Here is a 21,513-nt window from a genome sequence, read left to right on the forward strand (position 1 = left end):
TTGACGTCAGGAATAATCGTGACTTGCTCACCCGGGACTTCGCTCTCCTCTTGCGATATTATTCACTTTGTCGAGACCACAGAGTACGCGCTGGGTTACGCTTGCAGCGCACACATATGTAGTTACAACTGGAGAGTAGGAGGGACTCTTCGGATTGTGCCAGTTTCATCTGGAACTCATCAGTCTGAGGGCGAAGAAAAGAACGTGTGGATAACGAGGGATTTTGGGATCCAACTCTACAGGTCTTTTACAGGTGAATATTTAATGGCTTCGAAATGGAGATAGCCTTGGTGAGTTTTGAGAAAGGCGGCGCGAAAGGGAGCGGAGGCAATGCCGGAGAAGCCCGACAGAACGCGCTGGATCAGCCAGCCTTCGTCAAAACCGGGAAAAGTGAGGACTACGGCAAGGAGCTAAACAAGCTTGGAAGTTCACAGCCAAGTTCATGGAAAACTAACGATATGAACAATACTTTCAGTTGCAGCGAAAATGCTATGGACGCGCTCCTGCGCGCCGACCACAGTCCACATCTCTTCGATGAGGACATGTTATGCATGGACATGGATAATGAGAACAACGAGCGAGTGCTGATCAACATTGCCGGACTTAGGTATGAAACCCAGTTGGGCACACTGAACCAGTTTCCAGACACTTTACTTGGAGACCCCGATAAAAGAATTAAGTATTTTGACCCACTCAGGAACGAGTACTTTTTTGACCGCAACAGACCAAGTTTTGACGGAATCCTTTATTTTTATCAGTCGGGAGGTAAAATCCGAAGACCTGTTAATGTGTCGATCGATGTGTTCGCGGACGAAATTCGATTTTATCAGCTCGGAGAAGAGGCAATGGAGCGTTTCCGAGAGGACGAAGGTTTTATCAAAGAGGAAGAGAAGCCCTTACCACAAAACGAATTTCAGAAACAGGTATGGCTCATTTTTGAGTACCCAGAAAGCTCCAGTCCTGCCCGAGGCATTGCCATCGTCTCTGTTATTGTAATCACCATATCTATAATCACTTTCTGCCTGGAAACGTTGCCCGAATTCCGTGATGAAAGAGAACTGCCGGTGACAAGCAGAGCGGACAATAGTACTCAGGCTCGACCCTCTCTCACCTTCTCTGATCCTTTCTTCATTATTGAAACTACCTGTGTGATATGGTTCACTTTTGAACTGATAGTAAGATTCTTCGCCTGTCCTAGCAAGTCAGTGTTTACCAAAACCATTATGAATATCATTGACATCATGTCCATCATGCCTTACTTTATTACGGTCGGCACGGAGCTGGTGGAACAGCAGGGACAGGAGCCCAACAACGGCCAACAGCAGGCGATGTCACTGGCCATCCTGAGGGTTATCCGGCTCGTCAGGGTGTTCAGAATATTTAAACTGTCGCGACACTCTAAGGGCCTGCAGATTCTGGGTCAGACGCTGAAAGCCAGCATGCGAGAGCTAGGCCTCTTAATCTTCTTTCTCTTCATCGGCGTTATCCTCTTCTCCAGCGCCGTGTACTTCGCCGAGGCCGACGAGCCAGAATCCCATTTCTCCAGCATACCAGATGCCTTCTGGTGGGCTGTGGTCACCATGACAACTGTTGGTTACGGTGACATGAGACCGGTAACAGTAGGGGGCAAAATAGTCGGCTCGCTCTGCGCTATTGCAGGAGTGTTGACTATTGCGCTGCCAGTGCCCGTCATCGTGTCTAACTTTAACTACTTCTATCACAGAGAGACTGACCAGGATCAGGCCTCACTCAAGGATGAACCGGTCAGTGGGCCCGAGAGCCCTTGCAACGACATGAAACGCAGTCGGAGTGGGTCATCTCTGAAGTCCACGGGAGACGTGGAAAATAACGACGGGGTTAACACGCCTGTGGAAAAAGCTAACATCAAAGCAAACAGTAACATGGACATTAGAAGCTCTCTGTATGCCTTTTGCATAGACGCAAGAGAAACAGATTTATAATACTTATCGCGCATATGTGGCAGTAACCGCCACACTGGGTGAGATGCTAACCTGCGATTTTATTTTTGTCAATAGGCTAAATGTCTCAGAGACCACAAGTTAAGGAGCGCTGAGTGTTTGCATAATCGAATAATCAGCACTTTGTTGCAGTACTGGAAAGTTTCATACAAGGGTATTTTTAAGAAAGGACATTGGAGTCATTTACAGATGAACAAATGTGTCGGACACCAGTTTAGGCACAAATTTCATTAGGACACATTATTGTACATTATTTTGATTTATAATAACAGACTTAAAGGATCAAGTCAAAATCTGACTGTGGAGCTGAGGCACACGGTGGTGCATTTGACGTGAAACGCTTGTGCGTGTCACAGACGTGTAGGCCTTAACTGAGGTACCACCAATAATAATGTCGGTTCCTGTAAATAGATGTGTCCTAGAACACTGTCTTCAACAAAAAGCCAAAATGGGCCATTTATTTTCGTAAATGTACCGTCTTTGTCAGTCTTATGTTTACTGCTAATCCTGTTCCATCAAACGCATAAGAAATCATGTACACATTTCTGTAATCCTACCAAACTGTAATAGGGGGTTTCAAAGAACCTTTATGATGCTCTTTGATTACTTGGGTAATGTGAGAGTCGTAGTTTAACATCCCCAAAACTAAATACAGCTATGAGCGGTTAGTCTTTATTTATTATTTCAAAATATATCAAAAACATCAGAGACACTTCACATGATGACTGTAAGGAAAACGGAGATATATTGCTGCTGAAATATAAGGATAACACACCTTTGCTGACCTGGAAATTCAACTCAGGAGGTCTTGAAAGGGAGAAAGGCCAGTGACACAAATGACAGTGTACAGGGAAGAACTTTTCCTTCATAGGAATGCGAAATGCTGAACCTCTGAGAATATCCGAAATCTTCAAGATGACCTCCTCCTGTAGGACTGTTTGGCGTAGATTAAAGGTTAGTAGCTCTATTAACTTTCCATATTTTTGGAACTATAGAGATTGTTGTACACTATCCTAAGGTTATATTTTTCCCTGGTTCTTAAGGGCATGGATAAGGAGAGCCGACATTCGAGTAATGGTGCCACTTCTTAAAGGCCTAAAACAGTGTTACTTACTTTTAAACAAGAAGGTTTCGTGGTCCAAAACTGATGCATCTTGGACGTTCATGTGTCAGAACATATCAAACAGAACTGTCCATTTGCTTGCAAAGCTTTGCGGGCGCAGGTGACAGACGACGAGGAGCTGTCCTTTCAGTACCACACGCGCGCGAAAGCTCGCGCAAGAGAGTAGGCGGCAAGAAAAAGTCAAGACAGTCAGAATCGCGTCAGATGACCTAAGATGCGACGATATTCGTGAATATTTATTGAAGTAAACGTTGAAATATACTTTCCTATAGTATATTGTACTATAGTTATAGTAAGTTTTAGGGGGCACGACGTTATCACGCGTCTGTCTTAGTTTTCGTCGGGATACAAAGACACGGGACTTCAATCAATCAGTCAGTAATAAACATTAATAAACGCGACATAGCCTAGTTTTAATTTTTACACACAACGATTTTATAACACAAGGTCTAGACTAGAAACGATAGCATACTGGTAATATAACTGGTTGTAGATGTATTATTCATGTTACGTGATTGCATATAAATGACTGGTCTGAATTGAAAGAGATATCTCATGAACAAGGTCCAATTGCATAAAAACGTTCCATTACGACACATTCATATCTTTCAGATAATCATATCATCCTAGGTTATAAGATACGGCTATCAAATAACCTGATACATTTTCCCTTTTTAAATTTTTACATAAGACTAAGGCTGAAAACATGTTGTAGTGACAGAATACAAGTTGGACTTTGTATTTTTTTAACAGTTTGTTCGAATATTTATATGTTATATATGTATTCCTACCTGTGTGGGGTGGACAGTCGTGCATATGTGCTAATGTTTACCAGATCCTTTTTTCTCCACATTTTTCACTTTTGTGAATGGCAGTTTTTAACACATCCATGTCACTACAATAGTACTGTTTTCTGAGAGGTTGATTACCCAACAGAAATGTAAATACCAAGATAAGGTGCACATTATCACAGTGTTAGTTTAATTTACAAAACCCAGTATGACATAGCCAAGACAACAACCACCATATCATTGTAAATTTGCTTTTGGTTGCCCTTGCTGGGTCTTGAACCCATGTGCCTTCCTTAGACAGCGTTGCAGTGTGAAGTGGTGCTTTCACAGGGGTCTCTAGCTTCACGTTAAACACTGTCGCTTTCTGGTTTGACACAACTGAGAGTAACTAAACGGAAGCCTTTTGCAGAAGGTTGCCCCAGCTGGGTCTCAGGGTGAGGCCTTGAAATGTGGGAACACCCAGCTGAAATGGACCATGCTGCAGCTGACCCAGTTCTAAAGAAAGCTGATGCATTTTTCATGGCTTGGCCTCAAATATAAAATTCTAAGGATTCACCAAGTTTTGTACACAAGATACACAAGCCATACTGGTTGCCAAACATATTTGGCAGTTCATGAAAGGTCATTGCAAAAAGAGGGTTAATTGAAAAAATTACAGAATACAGAATCTCTACTGAAGAATATGTCATCAGGTCTGCACAGAGCGCTATGAGATTGGAGCCTTACACCCCAGAGCCATGGAGCAATTATAGAGAGCACGTGGAACCTGCAGAAGGTCAAAAGAAAGTGACAGTTGGGGGGAAGTGGTTGTCAGCAAATACACTGGGAATGGCAGGCTGGAACTGGAAGCCTCTGCTCCAGGACAGTCTATTTGGAGGGTGTTGTCTTTCACCAGCAGAGCTGGGAGGACTTGTCCAGCTGTTGAGCTATAGACAAGTGCTTTGAGCTCAGGGCAGCAGGTGTCTCTTACATGGCTTTGACTGGTCACCGCAGCACAGATGAGGTCAACCAATATGGTGTTAGAAATTCGGCAATGACGAGTCGGGAGACTGAGACTGAGACTGAGAAACCTCAGTTCAGAGCATGTTATCACCTCCTGACCTTAAGGCTGCTTTCAGAGGCACAGAGACATTCAAAAGAATCATAGAAACCTTATGTGTAAATCTATCAAATGTAATATAAAACAGAATTAGAAACAAACACATACAAGCATATAAGCTATATAAGAGGGACACATGAATTTCTTCAAAGCTGAAGTTCAGTTGGATGAGCTTGATGTGTGTTTTCTGTGTAGAAATGCTGCAGGCAATTTTTTTTAAATGTTCATTATGTCACCCTGAAGGAGGTTCATTAAAGCATGAGATCAGGTTCTTGTATTTTTGAAGTAGTTTAGTAATTCTTTTAGTATGATTTTAGTGCAATCTGGAGTATGTAAGAAATACACTGTCCAGCAATCTATGCCAGTGAATGACATCAAAGGAAGCAGAAAGTTTGCTTTTATGAGCTCACTGGGTTTCCAAACTCCATCCACAGTTAGGCTGCTAATGGAGGTCAACGTGACTGGCAGGTGTAACATCCATTCTGAAAGCCGCAGTGATTAGAACTGTGACATCCTGGTGCTGTGCAAGGTCTTACACCATAGCAAGCTAACAGCAAAAGGCCATGGCATGGGTGCCCCGGAATGGCTGGCACATCCGCTAGTATATTACACAGGGTAAGAGGAAGTAGCCAGTGATCGGTTAAAATAACTTGTTGTCAGCTGCTTTCTATGATGTTCCCTGGTGGTAGTATTAGAGAGAGGTTTGAGATAAAGTGTGCACAGCAATAGACTGTGCTTAGTATAGCCAAATTAGTTAGATTCTAGAACCTTCTAAGTATTTTCCAGTAACCTAAGACTGTACACTGTGTACATATACACTGCCCATATTGTGTACATATATCTACATAACAAAAGGTTCCCAACTCTATGTGTACATGGTAATACTGTATACTCATTGGCTGGCGGGAAAATCAGTGATCGTATGAGTGGAAACTCGTATCTTTGAATAAAATCACACTTCCTTAATTGAAGCATGTGGACCAAGCTGTAGAGACGCACACCTGACCCGAAACTGCCTCATGACTCAGATTGTTAAAAAAAAAACAAATCTATTAGTAATACAACTGTGTGTGGAATAATTCGAGCCCAGCAAAAGATCTATCTGTGTTTGATAGTAATTTGTTTTGCAATGCCATAGATTTATAGTAAACCAGATTGTGCACAACCTACTTTTTCCAGTTTTGGCAAAGCAGCAAGCAGCATATTTAACAGTGAAAAAGCACAGGTATAAGCAAACACCTCTTTGTGCTCTGAAATAATGCAACATATACTGATTGAAAGTTTTTCTTCTTTTGCCACAAACATAAGTAGGTTCTGTAGCTTTATCTGTACAAATACCGCCAGCTTCAGTAGGATCTTTTATGACGGCTCCATTCCCGTCATCAGCACGGAGCATTTAAATTGAGTATCCCAGCTCCGACAAGTCTCCCTCTTGGATGCCTCGCTGTGTCTCAGTCTCTCATTAGTGAAGCTACGGACACGTAAAGTGGCCTGTACTGCAGTCATTACATCAGGTGAACATTCTGCTGGTAATCGCAATCTAGGATGTGGGAAGAACAAAACACGGGGTACACAGCAGGCCTGAGGGGCCCCGTCGGGAGGCCCCATGGAGAGCCAAGGGAGACCCTTTACAGAGCATGCCTTTGTGTGGCAGAATGATGATCATCAAATGAATGAAGCTGTTTTAGCCTTTTGGCTCCGTGTTGTCCAGTCTGTACCTCTGTGAAATTGCTTTAAAAGACTTCACTTGTCACTGACACCATAGAGTCTGTGGTATTGGAATCAAGAGAAGTGTTCATTAAAGTATAGAGGACACAAACACTATATGCTAAATAAAGGGAAATGGTGAAAATATATCCAGTCAAAATTTGTTTGGGGTTTGAGTTGGCTAGATGTCCCCTTCTTATCTGTTATGTCAAATCCTAATACATATAGCAGTTTTGTAAACTATGTTTATATAGTGCTTTCTAGAAAGATATAGAAATTACATATAATGCAAAATACATATAATACATATAATACACAAAAAAAAGATAAAACCTAAAAAAAAGATTTAAAAATCTAAAAGAAATAATGTGCAGCAGTGATGTATCATTAGATAATGCTAATTAAATGTTAATTAGTACAGATTAATTGGTCTTCCTCTTTTTAAATGTGCTTAAATGTCATTAGATCACTAGGAAGAAAATTCTGAAACTTGGGGCTATAGTAAGAACATGGACTCTTTTTACTCGTGTAGCAGGAATGACCAGCATATTACTGTTGGTACATCTAAGAGTCCTTGTGGGAACATACCTAAGAATCAATCCACTATAATACAAAAGGACAACAACTCAGCACTTCTGATTAATTGATTATAGTTTTTACCTGATAAAGCATATTGTTAAACCATTAAAATACATGTATTTCTAATATGCTGATTACTGTGATCATAAGTGATTATAGCTCTAAGTTACAGGGAGTGAATATCAAAAACATCAGGACATAGACTCTTATATCTGATTTAAGGGATTTTCTTAGCCTGAAAGAGGTATCTAAAAACCCATGAAACATTACTCATGCCCACACAACAGAAGCAATATTAATTGCCTTTATACAACAATATACACAGCAGCACTTAACACAAAGTGTTGAGAGCTGTCAAGAGGTTAATTGTAATTAAACAAAGCTGACAGCCTGTCACAATGTAAGTAAAAAGTAATGACACATAAATTAGTTAAGCAGGGATCACTTACACATTAAACTGTACATGAGACACACCATCCTCAGATTTCACAGAAACCTAATGATCATTTATGTGCACATCACCTAAAAATTGCCCTGGCAACCTGCAGTGCAATCATCATCTCTGAGTAACACTAATTATGTGCTCTGATTTCACTACCGATTCCCACAGCGTCTGCACCAGATGATCCTGAACATGGCCGCCTCATCTGAATTCTGCTGCCAATTGCATTATGCAATGACTCCCATTACTCTCACCAGGAAAACTAGTCACCACGCTCTGAGACAGCCATTAATTAAGGGGACAGTTTTACAGCTCTGTAGTAGACGTCTTAGTATCAGCCTCTCCAAGTTCAGTTTTGTATGTGTGTGTAGGGGGAGGGGGGCCTTGGTTGTTTTTTGTTATTGATTTGTTTTGGTTGTTTTTGTTTGTTTTATATTACTTCATGTTTAGTGTCTTAAACGGTGGAGGTTTGTTAGATGGGAACAAAACTGCCTTTTAATCACATTAAAAACAACAACAAAAATCAAAAGTCGGTTTATATGCAAACTAAAACGTAGTGCATACATTCTAAAAGTCAGTATGCTTTACTATGTGTATTCAGATTGCCATAATTCATATGCAATGTACTGTACTTTGTGCTGTAGAAAACAGGATGCAGCTCGATCCAGGGCCATGATCCAGTCTAACTTAATGTCTCGCCCCTTAGCATTACCTCACAGGATGGGTCTAGTGTCCTCAGTGCAACAGGAGGGAAAGACTGGGGGTCACATCCCTCAGACAAAAATTCAAAGAAATTTGCAAAATGCACACGAGATCCCCCCGTCCCCTCCTTATGCTCTCCCAAACAAGGCCACCAAATTTGTTCCAATGTCCGCAATGTCTGCCCAGTATAATTATGCTGATATAATGATATAAATACCAACAATGTGAGACTAAATAAGAAGAATCTTTCTGGACTGCAGGATTGTATGTCTATGCTTCATATATATGATTTTCTTCCTCGTAGCATTAGCACTGCCCTTCAAGAGGCATATGAAGTTGACTCCCGCTTTTTGTTACGTAAAAGCAGTCAAAATAATATGCAGCTATGAATAACTTGGAATTTGATAACCTGTAATTAAGCTTAATACTCATATCTGTGAACATTTCTAAATCTTTAGAGTTACTATTGACATTTTCTGAATCTATAGACAGGTTCTGAATCTTTAGACAGGTTCTGAATCTTTAGAGAGCTACTATTTGCAAGAACCCCTGTAGCAGTTTGTTCCTCCTCCTCTCTGCACCTCACAGGCTCCCACAGTGATGCTCTCCTGCATTTTATCTTGGCGGTTCTGTTAAGAAACACTGTCAATGCACCATTATCAGATTCCTCTTCAGTGCCTAGAGCTTCTCTCACATTCCATTCTCCTCGTCGTTTACACATGAGCGGGAACATTGCAGAATGTGACATTGCACTGTAGGCGACATTGGCTTATATCTGGAGGTGTGCTTTCTCACAGCGCCGTATGCTCTGTACCCCAGCCGCTTTGTACCCAAGTGGCACTGAACCTTTCCTGCTACCAAAGACTAAATTCTTCTCTGTTGCTTACCTGTGTAAATACGGAACTGGAAAAGTTGGCTGCCATAAAAGTTTTACCAGCAGTCTGTGGGAGTGGCAGGCATGAGCTGAAGAGTTTTGCAGAGAGTAGATGCTGCATGGTATCTAGGAAAGAGTTCTACAGTCCTATGTGGCCTTTATAAAATAGACAAAACATGTTTGTAAGCCTAAAGCCTAATGAGCCAAGGTTTTTAAAGATTTGCCCTTAAAGTTTAGAGGTTCTGACATGTGACTTTGGAGGGAATTACTGCAATGTGAAAAGGATATGAAAAAGGCAGGAGGTGAAGGAAAATTACTGGGACAAAAATTATGTAATTAGATGCTTTTAAGAACAGTTATGCACAGTCCCAATCAAGAGTGTTACTGAAGTGGAACACATATACACTTACACACATACACTCAATCCTTCATAGAGCATATGCCTCTGGTTGGCTTATATAACTTCCAATCTGATAGTAATAGAGATGAACATAGTAAATCTAGCCCAAACACTTCATGTTAATCCCTTGGGGTTGTGGCTGAGAATGGAGCTGCAGCAGTTGCTCATTAATATTCTGCATACCTGCCTATTTATTCCTGTTTTCCTGTTCACAGAATAGCTTCCAAGTCATTGACAGTGTTATGTCTTGAGGTCACACCCATTGTAGAAGAGAAAGGATGTACAAGAACATTGCACATTTATACACTGGAGCATTTGTAGTTTGCACACTGCTGAAAGATGATTCTGGTTGCCACGCACAGTTGTCAAATATTTTTGCTTCTACTGCAAACACAAAAATGAGTGGACCTTGAAAAATGTCACATTTATTATGCTTTCGACGTGATAACGAACACAGCGCTCTGACTAAAATGCTTGCAAGATGGTGTTTAGTTTAGTTTAGATGGTGTTTGCTGTGTGCAGTGAAGGCTGTGTAATTATGGCTGAACTCAATGTGCAACACTAATCTGGGCATGTCTTCCACTCTCCACATCTTGATTATTTTAATCAGTTGGTCTGTCTCTGCAGCATGCAGATAGTTTGCAAAGGGTGAAATTATTCAACAGATATTTTCACAACAGCTATGCACAAGACATGTAAAAACACATTCAGGGCTGCTAAATCTCCCTGCCCCTGTACCCTGTTGTGGAGCCATTTTATTTTGTAGTGTATGAGCTAAAATGGTGCTTTGAGTGTTAATCTCAGCAAGGGAGGGCTTCATAGGGCTTGACTGTGACTGTTATGCTCGCTTTATATGAACAAGCTCAAGGCAATGAGGACACGACACGAGGCCTTCTTACATAAGACGCCTTCATCTCTGCCCACAGCTGCCTCTCTTCTTGCCACTCACAGAAAGCACTGGGGCATTCAGTCAATACAGAAAAGAGGATGGTTAAAAAAGAAGAGACATCTCATTGGTCCTGGTCAGGTTTAAAGGTTGGCAATAATTAGAATGGTCTTGTAAGAGCCAATTTAAACTATTTAAATCATTTTTGCTGTTTAGTTCTTGTTTTCACATATAAGAACTGTTTTTTGGCAGAAATTCACGTTCTAAACAGGCAAATGATGATCTCATATGCTAGGCTATTAAAAGAGACAATGAGCTTTCCATGAAAACAAGGTATAGAATAAATAATACATTTTGGTATTATCAGTACTAATACTGAATCAAAAGATTTAACAACACATTACCAATATTGTATTGTACAGTATTACTGGATTAAATTAGAATTAATACCAAAAGTTCTATTGCACCACCGATGGCTGTTGAGTGTAGCAGCCTAACCGTCTTACTACATATCATTAAAAGGCTATTTCTAGGTCTTTTCTGTGATAAAAAGGCACTGAACCAGTAAAAGTAATATGACTGCTGTCATACCATGAAACTCATCCACAACATCCATTCACAGTCTGAGTAGCTTGGCCACATCTCTAGGTGTGAAACACAGCACAAAGCAGATGGAATCTTCGCTACATGTCCTATGGTCTTCTGAGGCTTCAGCGTTCCTGCTCTTTATCAGTCTGTGCATGGGGGCGTTGGGGCTGAGCTTGGAAGAAAGAAGTGCTGTTTCAGAATGACCAGGCACCAAGTAAGCCATGAGAAGTGACTATATGGACGAGTGTTGCAAACAAAACGAGACAGACCATTTGGTAGTCACTGACGTCAATGTCAGGACGCCTGCAGAAGGCAAGAACGTTCCCGTCACATGCTGCCTCGAGTTGGTGTGTGTTGAGTGCAGTGATGACAGCCTGTTTGGTCTTTGGCCCATGTTTCCATGCTGTCACTACAATGCTTCCATTCAGTTGCAATAGACTGCCTTTTCTGCAGATGAAGATTTTGGAAATAATGGCAAATCTGCTTTTATTTGCTATGAAGGTTTTCTTGACAGGAGGAATGACAGTTATCCATGAATGACACTGTCTTGACAGCTCGGTGCAAAAACACACCCACATAGACACACATACACGCACGCATAAATGCGCAGAAAAACAACTACAAAAACCCCTCCAGATCTTCTCACTCCTGCTGTGCTGAACACACAGAAGGGTTCGCACTTACACTCTCCCTCTGTTCTGTGCAATCTTTCTGTTTTGCACTCTCACTAGTATTCCTACAGTGCTTTCTTGAACACACACCTCAATCTAAACTATCCTCCCTCCTGCCCTCTGCTCTCCCCATACATGCACTCAAATGCACACACACACACACACAAACACACACACACACACACACACACACACACACACAGTCACCACATTCTCCAAGCACGTACGCATGCGTGTACACACACAGACGCTCTTCTGCGTCCACAGCGCAGTGGTGTTGTTTATCCCTACAGCATGCAACTGTGGAACATGAGAGAAGGGAAGCAGGAAAGTGAGAAAGTGAGAAAGCGGGAGAAGGAGGGACGAGAGAAGGAGAGGAGGAAAAGGGCGACAGGAAAAGATGAGACAATGAGACAAAGCAGGGAAAAGGGGAAGCATGAAAGAAAAGGGAAGAGGGAGGCAGAGAGAGGGAGCAAAGAAACTGGGCGCTGCTGGAGGTGTGGCCTTGCTCAGGCCTTGAGTCCCCCCCCCCACTTAGAATTCTTTAGCGGTAGTAACAATAAAGCGCAGAGCTCTTGAAAAACTAGTCCAGACAAGGGCTGGCTATAAGATTATGCATAGCCACAGATGGGATTAGATTGGTGTACCAAATAAAGTGAGTGTGGGTGCATGTTAGTGTTTCTAAAAAGGTGGGTTATACATTTATATTTATTGCGATTATTCTCCAACTTCAGATGAAAGTCAGGTGAAAAGTGGAGAATGAATGACTCCCAAAGGAACAGGGGAAAAAACAATAAAATATGACCTCATTTATTAGGGTCAGCTAAATACACAAGAGATTATGTTGGCTTTTGGCACAAGGTATTTAGGTTACATATATAAGAAATAAAAAGCTGCCTTTGTCAGCTGTAGCATATGACAATGGGTGTCAGCACAGAAAAGTTAAGGAGATGACAGCTAATTCCAAATGAGCTCACAAATAACCTGATAACTGCTAACACAGGTGCGCACACTACATTTGACCTGTTTTGTATTTCAATAAGAACACCACAATGGTCTGTATTCTGAATGGTTAACTTCTTGGGGTTGGTCATTTTTAACTGAAAATTGTAACGTATGAAGAGTAATTTATTCTTGTTATCTCAGTAGCTTTTGCATGTGAAATTTTGAATGGTGATGTCAGTTAATATGGAGTTGAATATAGCAAGGTCAAAACTGGCTTCGTGAGTGGCGGTATCTTCAGTATCTACAACACATTATCATAAACAATATGAATTCATATATTTTAACTTTTAACATTTAGAAACAATGTCTTGCATTTTCTCAGGAATGAGGGTTCAATAGAATCCCACCTACATCTACCAGATTTTCTAAAGTCTTTTTCTACCAAGAAATCAAATGCAGAACATTTGAATTCTCATTTTAACAAGCTACAGTCAATCTAAAACCAGTTCAGAAACTTTCTACAGGTTTGTTAATGTCAAATATTATTGATGGTTTCCTTTGTATTTTTATTACCAGTCAGCAAGTTCAACAACAATAGCCCTCCTCAAAGGTTCACCCCTGTAGCTGACACATGGAAATATTTAACCTTCTCAGGTTTCAGGACATATCTAGAATCCTGGCAAGTAAGGGTAACTGGCTAAGAAACATGGTCTTTGGCAGCCACTATGGGGGATTTAGGAACACTGTCTGTGTGCCTCTCTAAGAATATGTACCTATATGGTTCACACGTTCCATTGTTCATTTTAATCTCCTGTTGACAGATATGTGCAAGATTTAGTCTTGCCGTTGCCAAACTTCTGTGCTTGAGGTAAAGAAAACTGACAAGGGGGAGATCACTGCAAATATTCCTTTAAATACACTTAATTAAACATACAACCAAAAAAAAAACAAAAAAAAAACGTTATATATTTTATTATGCCATGAATATCATATGGTACTACAGTATAAGCCAGCAAATAACTCGTGTTATTATGTATTCAGTGGCGTGGCCTGGATGTTCTTTCACGTAACATGTAGTTTTTTTAAAAAAAAATCTCACCTTGCTTATATGTTCTGTTCATGTGTTCTTAGACTCTCAGGTAGCTACCACTGTCTCTTCCACATGCATTCATTTCCAGGAATCCCGACGTAGCTAAGCAAAACAGAGATAAGGATTCGAGTATGAGGCGAACTCCTGACTCGGTTTGAGACTCATCGCGGAGGAAAGTAAATCAATCTTTTAATAAAACGTTTGTTTTCTAGACGTTTTGCTGTCCAGTGTCGATATGGTCATGTGCTATGTATTGCAGTGCTGTTCTCTTTCATCGCATGACCGAAACCAACGAGCCTTTAGAAAAACCTTAGAGAAAAAAGTTTGATGAGCAGGCAGAAAATGCGATGTATAAGTGTAGCTAAGAGACTAAACAGCTTCAACCCGTAGGCTACGGCTACGGCTATGCTATTATTTAGCCGACCGCTACGGCTATGCTATTATTTAGCCGACCACAGACCATATTATTTTAAATCTTGATAGAACTTCATTTGGCTTAACTGGTACGACAGTTGGGTGGCTATCTAGTGAAATTGCTATACAAACAGACTAAAAACCGTCTGCTTCTTTTAAACGCTGTGTTTCGGTTCTCTCCTTCAGACGGGATTTGTATGATACCGCTATGGATTTATTTTCTCATTAAAGGCTACTTACTGCAGCGGCACGCCAATTCTCTAATACATAGCACAAAAACGCATTAGTTATACTAACCAAAAAAAGAACCTTTATAGCCCAAACAGAATTAAAATCTGTTAGATGGCAAAATGGGAATGGAACAATTAAAATGACAGACGCATGCAAAGAGAATAACACTAAAATGCTAACAAACTAAGGGAGATAGCCCAAGCTCATGCAACGCACGCACACACACACACAAAACAAATAATAAAAATAAAATAAAAATAAAAATGAACCGCTCTTTTAAACAACATTAACATTCTTCTACTTTTGCATTTCACAGGCTGCGAGGAGGCGCAGGTGTCATGAGAGTTTTCTTTCTGGGCAGTGGGCGCCCGCCACAATACATTGTCTGATTCGAATGTGTACCCAACTCACAGTCTCATGAAGCGACCGATATTGAGAATGGAGATTTGTTTCAAACTATGCATCTGTCATTTCTACTGTGTTCTCTTTCTTGGCCTTTTTTTTTTTTTTTGGACTTGGGCCCCCTAAAGTTGCCTTGGACACCCAATGGCCATCCCATGTATACATTCCTAGAATCACCAATGTATGTATTAAGGCTACTCAAAGGTCAAGGGTAGACATCACCTCTAAAAGGCAAATTAGACAACTGACATTCCTGGGTTGAAAGTATGAGTCGTCCTCTTTTGCTTATGTGTTCCTTGTGTGTGTATCTCTTCCTCTACGGAATACTGATCCGTGGTCTACCTGCGGTCCTGTACAAAAACCCCATGTCCATGCCACACAGTCCAAGAACACACAAGCATACTACTCCCCAGGACCCATCACCCCTCAAACTGGTTACCCTAGTCACCTGAAACCTTGTTGCCCACAAGAACGCTTGGAATGTGGATTATGCGTACATGCCCTGAGCCAGTCTTTGAAGGGTTGTAAAGCCACAGAGGGGTGAGAAAGGGCAGCAGGCACTGGCCACCTTCACAGCTTTTACTACTGCCATGTCTGCCCAATACTATTTACAACCCAGAGCTGAGCTGCCATTAGGATCATATACCAGAACAGGTGGAAGTTTAGCATCTGAGCATAAAATAGGATTTGCCTTTTGGACAAAGCTGTTGAGATCTGCGTGGTGAGCTGAGATTGAGAAAGTGGTGGATATGTTTTTCCCAGGAGAAAACCAGTTATCTTTAAATGCCATATACATCACACAACTTTGCTGTTTAATTAAACGTGAATAAATGTTGCTGACTAATATATCACAAATTGAATGTCAGGCTGTTGTTTATGTCTGCCTCCATGTTGGTGGGTTTGGGAGGAGTGTAAAAAAAAAAAATAATAACATGTCCAACATTCCTCCAACTGTCTAACGAAGATAAATGATATTATATGAAAAACGTTTTAATTCATACTGATCATAACTAAACCTTCTGTACTCCTGCATACCTTCAACACAAACACAACGTTTAATATATACTTAGCCAAAATTGCAGTGAAGTAGACGGAGAAACAGGAAGTTTCGGAGGTCCTGTTTCCTTGTGTATTTCATGACAATGTTTTACTACAGTACTCTGCAGTTACTTGCCTGGAATCTTCTTGATATATGTTTGTGTGTTTACCAGTGGCAAGGGTCCTGGTAAGACAGTTAGACCTTTTACCTAGCCTGCCATCACTTCTGGTCCTACTTCTGCCCTCAGTCAATAGTGCTTATGTTAACAAAGCTTTTCTTCCTGTGATGAGAAATCATGGCTTCTAGGGTTCTAAAGTAATTTGTCGCAATAGCATTAAAGTTAAAATACACTGCTCAAAAAAATAACACTTAAATCATCACACCAAGTCAGTTAAACTGCAAGAGAATCTGCAAAAAGGGAATAGTTTTGCAGGTAGTGGCTACAGACAGTTAGTCTCCCCTTATCCTTCCTGACTGATTCTTCTCTACATTCAGGTTGCACAGGTTATCCATCTCCTCCAGGATGGCTCATGCATATTTGTCGTCACAAGAAGGTTTGTTGTATCTCCCAACACAGTCTCAGGAGCATGGAGGAGATACCAGGATACAGGCCCTTACACTAGGAAAGCTAGTCAGGGCTGTAGAAGGGCATCAATCCAGTATTAGAAGCAGTATCTGCTCCTTCATACAAGTAGGAACAGGACCACTGAGGGAGCCCTACAAAATTACCTCCAGCAGGCTAATGGCGTCCATGTTTCTGACCAAACTGTCAGAAACAGACTCCATGAGGGTGGGACATGTACTCACAGCCCAGCGACTCTGCAGCTCGATTAGCATTCAGCAGAGAACACCAGAATTGGCAGGTCTACCGTTGGCACCTTGTTCTCTTCACAGATGAGAGCAGGATCACACTGAGCATGTGATGGTGATGTCATGGTGAATGCTGTGCTGGCTGCAACATCATCCAGCATGACCAGTTTGGTAGTGTGCTAGTGATGGTCTGGGGAGGCGTGTCCTTGGGGGTTGCACAAATCTGCACATGATAGCCAACCGTACGCTGACTGCTGTTAGGTACCGTTATGAAATCCTCAGAGCCATTGTGAGACATTACATTAGTGCAGTGGGCCCTGCATTGCTTCTGGTGCAGGACAATGCCCTGCCTCATGTGGCCGGTGTGTGGGCAGTTCCTAGATGATGACGTCATTAATGCCGTTAACTGGCCCTCAAGTTCTCCAGACCTGAATCCAACTGAGCACATCTGGGATATTATGTATCATTGCACCCCACATCGACAAGTAGCACCACATACTGACCAGGAGCTCACTGATGCCCTGATACGGGTCTGGAAGTAGATCACCCAGGACACTATCATCAGGAGCATACACAGACATTGTTGGGAATACATACAGGTATGTGAGGGACAAATACACTACTGAGTCACATTAAGAGTTGACATGATGACATTCATGCAAAATGGATCAGCCTGTGATTTCAGTTTTTTACTTAGACATTTGTTGTGATTCTGAATCCAGCCCGAATTGACCATTGTTACATCATTTTGTTATCAACAAAGTACACAACTTATATGTAAATTTTCAACATGAATCTTTTGTTCATCAGGATCCGATATGTGATTTAAGTGTTCCCTTAATTTTTTATAACAGTGTAATTCAGTGTTTCACTATGGAAATGTTTGGCAGTTATAGATGTTTCTCTTTAAGCAGTAGTGTCTATAGGAAAACTCTTATGACCCGCATAGATGCAGCTGAATTTGGTAAAATGGATCTTGTAGAAAATGGGTTTAAATTATTTTGCATTACTTATGTGCTTCATTTACATTGTCGCACCCAAACAAATCAATTAAACTCAGTCTTGTTTACTCAGGGTGCATGCACTGCACCAGTGGTGTAACTGAGTGTAACTGCCACCTTCAAATAAAGTCCAGGTGGAAGGTCAGGAGCTTCAGGGGATGGAATTTTGATGTCAAGCCCATCAAGAACCGTCAATGTCCACCAATAACCACCAAAACAATAGTCTTTGTTTCCTGAAATATATTAATGTTTTTCTTCACAATAAAGAGAGAGAGAAGCATTGAGGAACATTGCCTGGGGTCCAGTCTGAGGGTCAGCCGTGGCATCCACACACATCTGTTCTAAGAGACAGTAATGCACATAGCTCATTCTATGATGGCTTAAGGACTTTAACCAAATGTCGAATTGCAGGTGATCTTTTTCTGAGTCTGTAGCAATCAGTGTCAAACACCAAGACAGAAAGATGACAAAAAAAGCTTCAGAAGCAGTTTTTGTTAGACACCAGGTAATCAGAATTGTACATAATAGATGCTCAATACAAAAAGCTGTCAGAGCTGGTGTGCAGCATAGCTAAAGTTTTATCAGCTATCCGCTCCACACTGTGTTGTGCCCCTCTGAAGAGTGATCAGCAACATTGTTTAAACAGCTTAAACATCTTACATTGCACACTGATTAACGCAACACCCTATTTCACTGGGAGGACTGTGCTGAGTGTCACTCACATATACTCCTCAAGTCTCTCTTCACATTGGTCAGGCATCCAGACTCATACCCAAAGCAAACCAAACACCAAACACTTTTAACCAAGGCAAACCCACGCTCACACACACACACACACACTCACACAGGAACATGCAATATTGTCTCTAATATTGATTACAACAACCATCTAAAATATATCATGCTTAATTACCCACACCTTCCCACTTTGAGGAGCTATTTTTAGCTCTGATAGAGTCGAGCTTGTTGGCAGCATTTACCTACAGTACAAGTATATCAGACGATCCTTTCAGATGGATGGTGCTCTCATCACTACATGACCCATGCTCTGCACCTATTACATGCATGACATCACTGATTTAATTACCCAATACACAGCTACTCTGCAAACTAGAGTACATTGCAAATAAACCCATTGTATGTCAGGATGATGTATCTTTTATGTCTAACAGCTGAAGAAAAAAGCTGATATGTTCTCTAGTCCACGCTTGGGGATGAGACATCAAAATGGACAGCTTTAAGTCTGTCTTATACGGTTCAGTCTGTCTTACACAGTTTGCTTTTGGAAGGTATTTTTCTGTACATACAGTAGCAATGGAAGTATACATATAGATTTACTGCTATGAAATAGAAGTGCTTTGTGGTCCAAAATGTGCCATTTTTGAAATATAATATTCTCCAAGGGGTCAGTTTGCTTTTTAAATTTTTTGTTTCATAACAAATTCTTGTTGACTACTTCCAATGCATGATCTAATACTGTTGTACCTGCATTCTAAGATGGTAGTTGCATTACTAAGTAGTTTTCACAATGTCCCATATGAATTAGGTTCAAATTGCATTCTTGAACCAAAAATACAAAGAGTGACATTGGTCAAGGTGATTGGTTAAGGTATCTAACATCTGTCAATCACTGCCAATTAAGTCTTTCAAACCGCTTCCCATATTCTTAAGGCTTTGATATCATTGGTACCCAGAGGCTCGCTGGTGCCTGGACCAATAAAATAATCCCTTGTCATGTGCCCTAGATTGATTTCTGCAGCCAGAGAGTAAAGCTAGTCCCTGCTTGGCTGTTCTCACCCCGACGGAGATATTAAGATGGATTACTGTGGCTGGCACCTCCCAGCTCCCATTCGCTCATCATTTCACTCTACCTGACAAGCATCTAGTGCTGAGCCTTTGCTCTGATTTATTTCTTCTTTCTTGCCTTTAAATGACTTCTCCCTGTTTCTCTAGCTATCTGCACCAGCCCCTACAACTGTCCTCCATAGCAACTTTATGACATTATATAATATGTAGTAAATCAACCAAATTTGCCTTGGCACTAATAGAGTGAACAGAACATGGAAGATTAGAAACACGGACATAATTTTGGAATGGAATGGTGTGCATACTGAAGTAGGTTTTTGGGAGGAACCTGTACTCAAGTCACCCTAGAAACTCTGACTTCACCTTTTACTCCAGCAGTCTACCACACTAATCATGTATACATAGTTAAAAATATAAACACACTGTGGCAATTATTGAGACACCATCACTGCCCAAGGTACAGTGACGGATAAAATGCCATTTTAAAGCTTTTTTCTACTTTGGTGCACACCTGCAGAACAGTGACTCTCAGGCCTAACACTGGGGACCTCATAAGTCCCACATTTACATATTTTCCCTGCTTTGACACATGGCTCCTCTTGCAGGTAATCATAACCTCCCCCAACCCCCAAACTCAGGTGGAAACAGATTAAACATACTGCAGTGCGATTTAGAGCCACTGAAGCAAGTTCTTTAAATAGGAAAGCTATTAGAGCACAGATGGCACTGACATTTATTGTGAAAACGGCTAATTAATATTGTAATATTTGTTAGGTGTGAATAATGAATTAATAAGAATCCCACGGATGAGAAAAAAAAAATGTGTAAATGCATAAAATAAAATATCTTAGATTGTTGCCTCATTAGTAATTTAGAAGAGACAGCATCAGGACATCCTCATTTTTCAAGACAAGCAGATTTGTTTCACTTTGAAATGACAGTGTCTTGGTGAAAAGAAAGATGAAGAGTGTTGTAAGGGCTCCGCCTTGGGCGTTTGCTAGTCCACCATTGGCCAGAAGTGGGAGGCATGGGTGGCTCATGGTGTAAATATGCAATTAGCCACACCTGTCCTCCTGCCTACTTAAGAGCATCTTACAGGTGCCTTGGTGCTTAGGTCAGTGGTCTGGCAAAAGAAAGGTCTGGTATTTCAGGAAGAGATGGAAAAGGCTGTCTGTTGGGGCTGCTTTCCACCAGCTATTGAGCTTCTCTACAGCTTTGAGTTGTTTCCTCAACCCCTCTCAAGTTCCTTCTACCCCTTGCCAGAGTTCTCCCATCCCTTGTCTCTTCATATCTTTCCTTGGCTGTCTACCTTCTTGGTTGGGAAAGGCAAGCCCACGTTCTCCTGACATTCTTAGTTGTTTCTGTTGTATTTTCATGTACTATCTCTGAGATGTGCTGTCTTGGTAATCCCAAGAGCAGTGGTTCAAACCCAACCTTGGGGATTGGATGTTCTTACTGGAGTAATTCTGCAGGTCCAGTGGTTGCTTTCCATTCAACCTGGTGTTTTGTGTTTGTTGGGACTGATGGTTTGGTTTTTCAAGCTTTTCAAGATTACACTGTTCCTCTGTGTATGAGGTTTGGTGTTTGACTCCACCGTGGGATGAGTCACCCTGTTGTGAGTGTCTTGGATATAAACAAAAATAAGGATAGTGTGAAGGAGAGTGGGTTTATTATAAAATTCCTTTCAATATTGGATAAAGCACTGAGACCCTTTCTAATGAATGAATATATTGAATAATTTATAATGAATCATTATAATGAAACAACTATGAGGATATGGTGCAGGGCTTTTCATAACTCATTAACGTTGTTATTCAGGTTAAAGACCTAACAGATACTCCACTTTTTATCAGAAGTAAATTAGTCAAACAACTGTTGGCAGGACAGTGCATACAGAACAATACAAAGACTGCTGAATAAAATTTCAAAGAACA

The 21,513-nt window shown here is 41.1% G+C and overlaps 1 protein-coding gene across 2 annotated transcripts in view; it reads left to right on the forward strand.

Moving 5' to 3' along the window:
• LOC113573526 (potassium voltage-gated channel subfamily A member 1) overlaps positions 1–21,513 on the forward strand; it is a 27,647-nt gene continuing 6,134 nt past the window's right edge. Inside the window, exons 1-2 of one of the 2 annotated variants that reach the window (XM_035527747.2) lie at positions 1–2,933; positions 14,838–15,783. In XM_035527747.2, coding sequence (XP_035383640.1) covers positions 276–1,961 — 1,686 coding nt within the window. In that variant the 5' untranslated portion in view covers positions 1–275 and the 3' untranslated portion in view covers positions 1,962–2,933; positions 14,838–15,783. Of the gene's footprint in view, positions 2,934–14,837; positions 15,784–21,513 lie in introns of those variants that run through there. The other variant, XM_027003835.3, reaches the window with a different exon arrangement.

The sequence above is a fragment of the Electrophorus electricus genome, chromosome 11, assembly GCF_041902795.1.
Source record: "Electrophorus electricus isolate QZ-2024a chromosome 11, ASM4190279v1, whole genome shotgun sequence".
Lineage (NCBI taxonomy): Eukaryota > Metazoa > Chordata > Actinopteri > Gymnotiformes > Gymnotidae > Electrophorus > Electrophorus electricus.